Source organism: Atractosteus spatula, chromosome 25, assembly GCF_055471065.1.
Source record: "Atractosteus spatula isolate fAtrSpa1 chromosome 25, fAtrSpa1.hap1, whole genome shotgun sequence".
Taxonomy (NCBI): domain Eukaryota; kingdom Metazoa; phylum Chordata; class Actinopteri; order Semionotiformes; family Lepisosteidae; genus Atractosteus; species Atractosteus spatula.
Window position 1 is genome coordinate 8,414,337 of NC_142730.1, and position 11,332 is coordinate 8,425,668.

Sequence of the window (11,332 nt, forward strand, 5' to 3'; positions counted from 1 at the left end):
CAACAGGGGCTGGAGCACGGAATCCCCTCGGATTCACGGATCACGGAAAATGAAGCGCGAAGTCCATCACTCTCACCGCTTCGGGAAACACTCTGTAAGGCTCCCGCAGCCCGACAGCGCAGTGCCGACCACCTCTCCCCGGCTTCTCCGTCCCACTCGGGGCCCGGCGGTCGCGGGGGATAATTAGTGTGGGCTCGGAATCGAACCGGAGCCGCAGGAGGTCATTATCGCGAAGTCGCCCCCACGGGGGGGCGCACAGCGGGACGGAGCATGAACGCGAGGGGCGACGCCAACAGAGGAACGAGACCATCGGATATCCGGAGCTTTAAAAGATGCAACGCGAGTCTATAAACATTTTATCCAATAAAGGAACACTGGAGCGCTGAAAGCACGCTGCCAGATCGTCTGACACCATCTTTGCCGGATCTCGCCTGAAGCTATGGCACCTGGCGCAAACATCCAACGAGCAAGACCGTTCCGTGCACAGGGGAGAAAATAAAATACCAGAACGATTACAGCTCCACTGACATCGTTTTTATTTACAGAAGACCTGTGCTGTCTTACAGCGGCCGTGCGGACGGCCCGTGACACAACCGAACACACAAAAACAAGAAACACTTAACACGCTTAGTACAGTTGGAACAGCGGCCGCGGCGCCACCAGGCCTCCAGTTTTAAGGTGAAAGCAGGACGACACTGTAAATAGACAGGATCGTAACAACATTCGGTCTTAAATACACAGAACCGTAAAGACAATGAGGGAGCACACGATGACTGGGTGTCACTTCTTATACTTGTACAGCCCTGCATTAAAGCTGGAATCCGGTCAAGATGCAACGTTTACAGAGAGCATTTAATGAGTACAGTAGCCAGCAGCTACAGTATATCACCCTGCAACTCACAACTGGCAATAGACTGAGCCTGGTCAGTAGCAGGATGGGAGACTCCTGGGAAAGCTAAGGTTGCTGCTGGAAGAGGTTAATGGAGCCACTAGGGGGCGCTCACCCTGTAGGTCCTAATGCCCCAGTATAGTGACGGGACACTACACTGTAAAAGGGCATCTTCCTTCTGATGAGATATAAAACTGAAGTCCTGACTCTCTGTGGTCATTAAAAATCCCAGGGTGTTTCTCGAGAAGAGTAAGGGTGTTACCCTGGTGTCCTGGCCAAATTTCCCCCCTGGCCTTTACCAGTCATGGCCTCCTAATAATCCCCATCTCTGAACTGGCTCCATCACTCTGCTCTCCTCCCCACTGAGAGCTGGTGTGTGGGGAGCGAACTGGCACATCATCCAGGTGGGGCTGCACACTGGTGGTGGTGGAGGGGATCCAGAAAAGTACTATATAAGTGTAAAGATTATTTGTAATTTGATTTTTTTAAAGACTTGCACATGTTAACTCACACTTGTAAGGCCACTAATTAGTATTGAAGCACTTCAATATGATTTGGAGCTCAGCTGTACTGAAATCCAGACGTCTCCTTCCTGATTCTTATTCTGGTAGTGTGTATTTGCCTGGTGAGGCAGTGTTGTGATGTTATCTGGTGTTGTTAGCTGACCATTCTTGCACAACATGCACTTTGAATGGGCTTCTCATCTCTAAGGAAGTGACTGGGGGAAGCATTTCAGTGTTGCACCACGATAGCGCAACATTCAAATGACCAAAGAGACCATCCCTCTGTATACTTGCCAACAAATCCAATTCCCCTTTGCTCTCCATGTAAACATCACTGATAGCCGCAGAGAAAACAAAGGAGTGTTTCAGAAACCAGGAAATGATCTGCTTTCTGCAAAACCTCCTTAATCTTCTCCCATGGTTCAATCTTCTCAATCCTTATTCAAAGAGTGAACATTTACTTTCTCCTGTTTCATGTTTTTAAATACAAGGGGTAGTAGCCTCACTATTAAACCCTTAAATGTCCTGTTCTTTTATCATTTTTCAGTTTTTTAATTTTAGCAAGCAAGAGTCTCACTGAGTACAATCACACAGGACTAAGCGTCTTTCTCCTGCCCTCTCCCCCCCACACACACACCTGCCCCTGACTTAAACCAGGACTTCAATACACCCCCCACACCTTTCAGAAATTCTGTGCACGTCCTCAGATGGCAGCTCTGTGCATCTTCTCCACGGGGAAGACAGACATTTTGAATTCATCTGGTTTCAAACCGATTGGCCGGCAAGCTGATCTATCCATTACTATGTGTCACTACATAGGTTACATGATCTAAGCACTGCATAGAGGCTTAGGCTGCTATAATCTGAACACGGATAACGAGGGGATTCTCATCATCTTAAACAGTTAAGCTTAATCAGATTAAACAGTTACAGTTGTCACAAGCATCACAATCTTGCATATGAGACAATTCCAGGTGCTGAATAAGACACATGCATTATTTTGCATGGAGAAGCATACTGGCTGCGATAAAAATATGATGCCAACTGTAAGTACTTGGAAGCTACAGGGCTTTCACTTGCTGAATGAGGGACTGTAGTGAGTAAAACCTGACCTGGATTAAACTGCTAAGCAATGGGAGTCTTGTTTCCCTGCTTTTTTTAAGTTCTCCACTTCTTCAGTTTTTTCCATTATACACAAAGTTACTGGCTTGTCCTGAAGTTCCAGTGCTGGGGTTGTTCTCAAGGGGTTCCGTTAATCAGGGGACTGGAGTGTCTCTGGTTGCTGGTGGCGGTCAGGGAGGGGACGTTGGACCTCTTGGTGTAGGAGAGCAAGGCTGGCACGCTCTGGCTGTCCACGTTGTTGAGTGGAATGGTCACTTGGCCGTCCGAGCGTTCCAGGCCCACGGTGGACAGGCAGGACTTGAACACGGAGGCGGTGGACAACCTCCACAGCAGGTTCTTCAGCGCCTTCCTGAACTCCTGCCGCATCAGGCAGTAGATGACGGGGTTGAGGCAGCTGTTGGCGTGAGCCAGGCAGAGGGAGACGGGGAAGCAAAAGGTGTGGGCGAAGTAGAAGGCGCCGTCAAACTGCAGCACGTCCAGCTTGACCAGGACGCCCCAGAAGGTCATGACCTGGTTGGGCAGCCAGCTGAAGAAGAAGGCAAGGACCACCACCGCCACCGACTTGGTGACCCGAGTCTGCCTCTGGGGGTTCAGAGAGCTGCTGTGGTTGGCCAGGAACCTGAGCAGCAAGAGGTAGGAGACAAGGATGATGCCGTAAGGGAGGAGGAAGCCCAGGGCAATCCGCAGGAGGTGGTAGGCGGCCAACCAGGACGCGCCTCCTGGGAATCGGAGGAGGCAGGTCGGCTCTCCTCCAACCGTGGCCAGGGAGGAGAAGACGAAGACGGGCAACGCGGCCAGCCAGGAGGCCCCCCAGATCAGGCTGGTCACCAGCTTGGCGGTGCACGCTGTTTGCACCCGGGGACGGAGCGGCTGCAGGGCGGTGGCCACCGTGCAGTAGCGGGTCACGCTCATGGCGGTCAGGAAGAAGACGCTGGCGTAGACGTTGACCATGTTCACCAGCGACACCAGCTTGCACATGAAGTGCCCGAAGGGCCAGCTGAAGTCCAGGGCCACCTCCGCCGCCCAGAATGGGAGAATGAGCGAGAACTGCAGGTCGGCGAAGGCCAGGTTGAAGACGAAGACGTTGATGGTGGACTTCTCCGTGCTCTTGCTGGAGCGCAGCAGGTACAGCACCAGCAGGTTGCCCATCAGCCCCACGGCACTCACCAGACAGTAGACCAGGGAAATGGCGGTAAGCAGCGCTGGGGATCCATCCCCCGGCACCCCAATGACGTCCAAGCTGTCGTAATTGTGGTACTGTAACTCGGAGATGTTGCAAGCCGCGGTTCTCTGGCACAGCGTCAGAGACTCGTTCAGCTGGTGGAGCGAATCAAGGTCGGTGGGCCTGGCCATCCTCTCTGCTACGGAGCCCATAATTTGTCCAATGTCCCCTTCCGGAAACACCGCTTGGGGGCCGAGAGCCACAAGGAATCCTGCGCTGGTACAGTCTGCTCCTGTGCTCTTGCAGCCTGGGGAATGGGAGCTGGAGAGGATCTCTGTCTGGTGTGGACGAGGTTTCCTTGGAGCTGGAATTCGGGGTGAAGCTCTCAGGTCATCTCACGGACAGGTATGGGATGGCGCCCTGTCTGGACGTGAGGATCACCAGTCAGTCATGAGTTGGTTAGTGGGCTGGTCACCACCATAGCAGGCGCTCCTGGAAAAGAAAGAAGCATATTCAAGTAATAATAATAATAATTGCTTATACTTATACTATAGCACTTTTCTGGACACTCCACTCAAAGCGCTTTACAGGTCATGGGGATCCCCTCCACCAGCAGCAGTGTGCAGCCCCACCTGGACGATGGGCCAGTCCGCTCCCCACACACCAGCTTTCAGTGGGGAGGAGAGCAGAGTGATGAAGCCAGTTCAGAGATGGGGGGTTATTAGGAGGCCGTGACAAGTAAATGCCAGGGGGAAATTTGGCCAGGACACCAGGGTAACACCCCTACTCTTATATACTGTAGAAACACCCTGGGATTTTTAATGCCCACAGAGAGTCAGGACCTCAGTTTTACATCTCATCTGAAGGGCGGCGCCTGTTTACAGTATAGTGCCCCCTTCACTATACTGGGGCATTAGGACCCACACAGACCTCAGGGTGAGCACCCCCTACTGGTCACACAAACACCTCTTCCAGCAGCAGCCTTAGTTTTTCCCAGGAGTCTCCCATCCAGGTACTGGCCAGGCTCACACCTGCTGAGCTCCAGTGGGTTTCCCACTGTGTACATAACTTGTGATTATGGTTGCTGCTGGGCTTAGTAGATTGCAAACATTTATTGACAGGCCCCGGTAAACTCTCACTTGGAAAAACCCATAAGCTTCCCACCGCACACTTTATCTCATCGGATCTCGTAATGCCTTAATCATCAGATGATGGCATTACCCTTGGTCTTTCTCCCTTCTAGAAAAATTTCCTGTTCTGTTAATGCAACACAAAGACATTTTTATTCATTTTGTAAACACAGTGCTCACGACCATTTTAATCTAAAGCTTAATGTTCATTAATTACCGATTTCAATCCTTTTTTTTGCACGATAATGCCAGCAGCCATTGCACTGAATTGCAATACGTTTGCTCCCCCATTGAATTAAATAGGGGGGCTTTTAAAATTCAGGCAGCTGTGTGGCGTTGGCAGGTCAGGTATGACCCACCCCAGCTGTAGGACCATCGGATCGGAGGTGGGGGTTCAAGACAGTAGGCTCTGATTTCAATTAAAACGGCTGGGGTTTAGTGATGCCGTGTGGAAGACGTTTACGCTGTCAGCTCCAATCATGCGTGAGACTCGGCAACAGCACGGTAAACACCGCCGCGGATAAGCAAATTAACTGCAACTGAAAAAGTGGGGAAACTATATATTGTAATACCTTGCTGTGCGCGAATTCACCTTACGTGGTTTTGAAGTTTTCTATATACCATATTTCCTCGCTCGACCCCCCCAGATTCTGAGTGTCTGCGGGGGGGTGGAAGAGCGAGCGAGCAGCCAGGAGATCCGCTCTCGCTCTTTCTCAGTCCGCCTCCTGCCCGAGAGTGACTCGCCCGCAATTTCTCTCGCATTCGTGAAGTGCTCTGCGCATATTAGTGCACTGTACTGCACTGCACTTTGACGGCTATTGACATTTGCAAATGCAGATTGCGGCAGTGACTTATTTCTGAAATTAAAAGTGATATTCCTTCGCTAAATAGTAATAAATTAATTTATTAAAAGGGCTCTGTGAGAGGGAGTATGAGGAATGAGAAAAGGTGAAGAGTCCTTTGTTTGCAAGCGATTTAGATCCGTGATGAACGTAGAAGGAAATTTTTGTTTTTGTTGACTCTGATGTTATTGTTTTACTTTAAAAAAGTGTTAAAAAAACGTTTGAGGGATTTAAATAGCCGAATCGTGACTTCAAATCCCCTAACCCTATTATTTTCCACAACAGAACCTTCGTGGCTGGCAGGACGGTGCTGTGTTTGTTAAATCCGTGCCATATTACCAAACACCCGGAGAAACCGAATCAAATAATTATCAGTCTCTTTGGAAAATACTCCCCACGCAAAACACAATGGGAACTATTTCGAGGATTTCCTGTTAAATAAGAGGGCATGCCGAACGGCAGCTTTCCTTTGTAGATGAAACCCGAACCACGTGGGACCTGGAGCAGTGATCGCATAAGAATTAGACCCACAACAGCGGAGTCGGTGTCATTTGAGCTTTTTCTGGAGCATCTGGAGAAAGCTCTCCTGTGCGACGTCTTGTGACGCTCAGCGTGCAGATCCAGACGCATGCGACGGGCCGTGCTGGGAGTTTCACAGGAAGAAACAAACCACGGTAGGCTCCCGGGCATTTTACTGGAGCAAGCCAGGCGACGGAGCTGTGTCGACACCAGGGATTTGAACCCACAACCCTCTAGTAAAAAAAAGCACTGACCCCTCCCTGCTGCTCCAGTTTAGCAATGCCTTGGCTAGACATCAAACTCAAGTCAGCTAATAGATAGCAACCAGTATACCACCAAATCACACTGCAGTTTTAACCCCAGTGTCCAGGATATAAGATCAGATCAGATACAATTTCTTGCATTAGGAATTTGTCTTTTTCGCAGACCCCAACTTGCTCTCCATAAGAGGCACAGACAGGGAGAGAAGCTGGGGGTCAGAGCGCAGGGTCAGCCATTTATACGGCGCCCCTGGAGCAGTTGGGGTGAACGGCCTTGCTCAGAGGCCCAACAGAGTAGGATTCCTCTGCCAGTCACAGGATTTGAACCAGCAACCTTCCAGCTACAGGCACAGATCCTGAGCCACAGTCCCACTGCTCTGCCCAGTGGATATATTCCACTGTGTACTGCAGCAGTGTCTCCCTCCTCCCCGACCCTTGTCCTCTGTGGGGGATGAGGTGGGTGCCCTGCTATATGTACAGCACTTGGAGACCCTTTGGGATATAGGACACTGTCCTGATGAGAGGAACTCTGACGTTGTGCTCTCAAACTGCTTAGTAACACATAGTCGAAAACGATGACATATACAGGATGGAAATGTCTGCAGAGTCAGAACAAGACCGAGGACGATATCCAGACCCAGGGACCCCTGATGACATACCAAGATTAATTAGCCTCTGACCTGAGGCACCCCAATCTGCAGTCTGAAGGGGAGGTTACTACTGTCCCTCGAACCCCAGCACACTGATGTTACCCCTTTGGTAGTTTTAGATCTCTGCACTCTTTGGCCAGTGGTCTACTGTAGCTGCAATACCCGTTATACATATTGCAGGAATAATACTTTTTTTTCTGAAGGGTAGTGTAACATATAGTATGCCATAGCAGTAAAAAACAAATGACCAAATTCACACAGCAATGTTATTAAAATTTACATCTTTCCGTTTTCTAAAGACTTATTCTAAGCTTAACATTAACATGGTTTTTATTAAATATAGTCCTTAAAAATTACAGCAAAAGTATATCTGCTACTACTCCGCGGAATACCAGTCGCTGAGTATTGCTACCTCGCGGTAACTCGTTCACCGACTTTGCAACGGTACAAGATGTAGAATTGACTTGACCCTGATAAATTCGTTTTCACGACTTGCGATTTCGGTGTAAATATAAGCGAGAAAAGTTGTTCCAGTGAACTGTATGAATTGATATTCCGCCCCAGTCACATACTGTGGTTTCAATGTAAAACGGAGATAAAGCGACTACGGCAAACTTTTTCATGACAGCTTATAAAAACTGTTGAATAAACCCCGGCCGCTGCAACTTTACAGAAGCGGTCGGGACCTAATACCACGTCACAGGTTTTGAAATATTCAGATTTTTGAAAAATAATAGCTGGATTTGATCATTTTATAAACCCGCAGCGTGTTTTCAGGACTGACTGACCGGCGACCCAGTCCACCCGGAGACCTAGGAGGTCTGTGAGATAAAACGCCATTTTCAAACGGATCACCGCGGCGGTCAGCGCCCGAACGGGCTGCAGTCGACGGCAGCTCACACCTGGCAAAGCACGGCAAACGGACTCCAAACCTGCTCCTGTGTCGGGCGCTGTCGCTCAGGAAGAATAAATCCGTCGCAATCCCGCGTACAATCCCGAAAAGTTACCGTCGCGAAAAGCACAAAGAATTATGTTTATGCCGCTAAACCATCCGCCTTCAAAAGGAGAAAGGCACTCCAACGGACTCCTCAGAAGCGGTTTTTTCCCCCGAAAGGCATTGACCTGTCTCTGTGTCTGCTCCATTGTCTAATTCTTTCGTATATGTCCTTAGCTTGTGACTTGCTATCGTTGTGACTGATTTTTTCCCTACACCAACCGTAAAGCGCTGTGAGATATTACTTTTAAAGGCGCTATATAAAGTTGTATTATTATTATTATTATTATTATTATTATGATAATGGAACAAGTAAAGGTTTATTCCAAGCTGAAAAGAAACAACGTTTCGGCTGTGGAGCCTTCTTCGGAGTCAGCCGAGCCACCTACTTCATCTACTTTTATGAATTATGATTATTTTTATGATGATGATGGTGATGATGCTGAAAGCGGTGGGTCTCACCTGGTCTGCGCTGTCCTAGTGGCGAGAAGGCGACTCTCAGTCAGTCCTCCGCACTAACCCTATACGGACTCCAGCGCTCTCCGGTGGGGTCTAACCCGTGTGTGATGTACAGGAGAGAGGAGGGGATGCGATGGGCTCCAGCGGTGTCTGCGTCATTTATAGGAGTCGAACCGGCTCCGACCCCCCCCCTCCCCTCCCGCGCGCCACAGGTCAGCGCGAGGGGATGGAGATAAATTCGTTAAGCCCTCGAGTTTTACGAGGCTGTAGCTCCTGTTTTCTCTGCGTCTGTAATGTTACCCCCCCCCCATCTCTCTTCCCAGTAAAGTTTAACCATCCAGGAGCCGATCTGAAGAGAGAGGGCTGGTTTTAGGACGCGCAGAAGAACGAAGACAAAAAACAGAAGCCAGTTTCGAGACGGTGCTACCTGGCGCACCCGGGTCCGATAATCACACTACTGTTATAAACCCACAGTAATTGTCTCGTTATTTTTTGACGGAAAAAAAACATGAACAGAGACAGATAACACGCCGTTTTTGGTCGTTTTTATGGAATTATTAATATATATAAGTATATAATCATTGAATATTTATTTCTATTAGACGGGACGCTTTATGTATTTTGAAATGAGTGACTCCGTGCTTGAGCCAAGCGCACACGCCGCGACAGTCGTGCTCAGCGGGCTGCCATTACAGGATTCTACCACTAGTGGCCGCTGCAGCATCACCCGCTCAGACCCGGTTTATCACCCGGGTGGACTGGTTCTGTCGGGGTCGAGCGGAGACGACACAGCCACTACCCCCCTGTTGTATAGAAATTAAATCCATCAAGTTATTAAAAAGCACACCAGGGCCATAATATCCTCTACTGAGAGAAAAGGCGGATTTGTAGTGATAGAAACTCTTATCTACGGTTAGCGGGGTGGCCAGCTGTCCGCGTAGTTAAGGTTAAGATTGCGATCTCACAGCGTGGGGACCCTGGGCTCAATTCCTGGGGTGCTCTCTGTGTGGAGCTTGTATGTCCTCCCCGTGTTTGTGTGGGTTTCCTCCCGGTTTCTTTCCACCGGCCAAAGACACGCGGGTGGGTGTTTGTGTGTGTGTGTAAGCGTGTGTTTGTCTCTATGTCTGCCCAGCAACGGACTGGTGTCCCCACCAGGGTGTACCCCGCCTTACGCCAGTTGCTTGCCGGGATAGACTCCGGCTTCAGACAGACATTTCTCTTGAGTTTTCAAATGAAACAACTTTAAAAAGGGCTTTAAGTAGCATTTGCAATGTCCCGTAATGAGGTTAAACGAAACCTCTAACCTGAAGCGTTAGAGGTGGCTCAAAATATAGACGGTGGAAAAATTCTTACCTTCCGATATAAGAGCGTCGCCGGTCCAGAGGGAACCTGTGCCTGGTTGAGAAATGACATCACCCGGTGCAAGCTGTTGGTGTGAAACGAATTGAACTTTGATTTTCTGCCCGCGGGATGTTAGTGGGTCCGCTGTGGGGTGCGACGGCGGCGGCGGCGGCGGCAGCCGGGATGGCGGCTCTCCAGTGCGCGTCAGGGCTGCCGAGAGCGGGCTGGACAGACCTTAACCGATAAGAGCGCCCCGTCGCAGCTACTGGAGGAGGTCAAGGACAGGCGCACGTTTGATCTGTTTCAGAAATGAATGACTAACCCTCGGGAGCCGCACGTTTGCAATTTTAGCAAACATATTGCCCCATGCAAATCTACTGGGAACGTATCCAGCAAAGGTTAAACTATAATGGTTTACTGTCATTGCAGGAGTTACTTGCACCCGCTCAACAACGGCTAAAGGAACCCACTTCTCTGGGTGCGAGACTTTTTTCATAACGCTCAACGCGTGTTTCAGTAATAATAACAGCTTAATTTCCAAAAGCAAGTTATTTTATAATAAAGGAACGTTTGGAGAGAGAGGTGTGAGGTTCTGTTTAATCTCCTCCGGTCTGCTTTATGAGATCTGTACAGTGTGTCGTCTACAACACACTGTAATGCTGACTTGAGTTTAAGTGTTTTTGTCAGACACGTTTAAATACTGTAGTATGACACATAAACAAGACGTCGTCGCAAGAGCGCAGTCACGGTGGAAGGTAATTTCTTATTGAGTTATGGGAGCCTTTTTTTTTCTTTAAAAAAAATCAAATTTGTTTGACAGGGGGGCCATTAATTACAGAACAGTACGCGACGGAGCAGAGCAATGTCTTCGTGTGAACCGCTGAGTCTCCGTTAACGAGGCGAGCTGCAGGAACCGAGCCAGTAATCGGCTTCGATGTTTCGACAGATGCTGCCGCGCACAGCCGCGATAAATTAACGACGTTAATGTGTTTGAAAAGTCAATATTTTTCCTGACTACGAGGGGGTGTGTGGTCCGTATCCGAAAGTTCCCCGCGGTGAATTAAACAAGGATATATCCCTTTTACAGTTTCGCTCTGCTGTGGGATTCCCGCGATTCATTATAATATTTAACTGTAGTTATATAGAGCTTTTACAGCTGAAATTCAGCATCCACTTGAGTGACGCAAACAAGCCATTCTGCACCATTAATCCCACTAAACATTAGCGCAGATGAAGTGGGAAATCACATCACTCTCAACAACCGCTTGTTCATTTCAGGGTCCTAGCGGCCAGAGTTTATCCCACAGGAAGCAACGGGCGCAAAGCAGGATACGGACAGAACGCCAGTCCTTCAAAGAGCACACACTCACTCCAGAACCAGTTCTCCCAGCAGCCAATTAACCCACCAGCATGTCTTTGAATTGTGGGAGAGATCCCGAGCACCTGGAGGAAACCCATGCG

At 49.2% G+C, this 11,332-nt stretch overlaps 1 protein-coding gene across 1 annotated transcript; it reads right to left on the reverse strand.

Moving 5' to 3' along the window:
* Positions 1–519: 519 nt before the first annotated feature.
* On the reverse strand, positions 520–9,952 carry LOC148815311 (relaxin-3 receptor 1-like). The gene is made up of 2 exons (XM_088905606.1): positions 9,884–9,952; positions 520–4,168 (listed from the first exon to the last, which is right to left on the reverse strand). Exon 2 carries the CDS (start codon positions 3,886–3,888, stop codon positions 2,632–2,634), a length of 1,257 nt encoding a protein of 418 aa, XP_088761732.1. The 5' UTR covers positions 3,889–4,168; positions 9,884–9,952; the 3' UTR covers positions 520–2,631.
* Positions 9,953–11,332: the final 1,380 nt, after the last annotated feature.

What these genes read in the sequence shown, in the direction of transcription:
- LOC148815311 (XM_088905606.1), bottom strand. Translation starts at nt 3,888, where the DNA reads ATGGGCTCCGTAGCAGAGAGGATGGCCAGGCCCACCGACCTTGATTCG.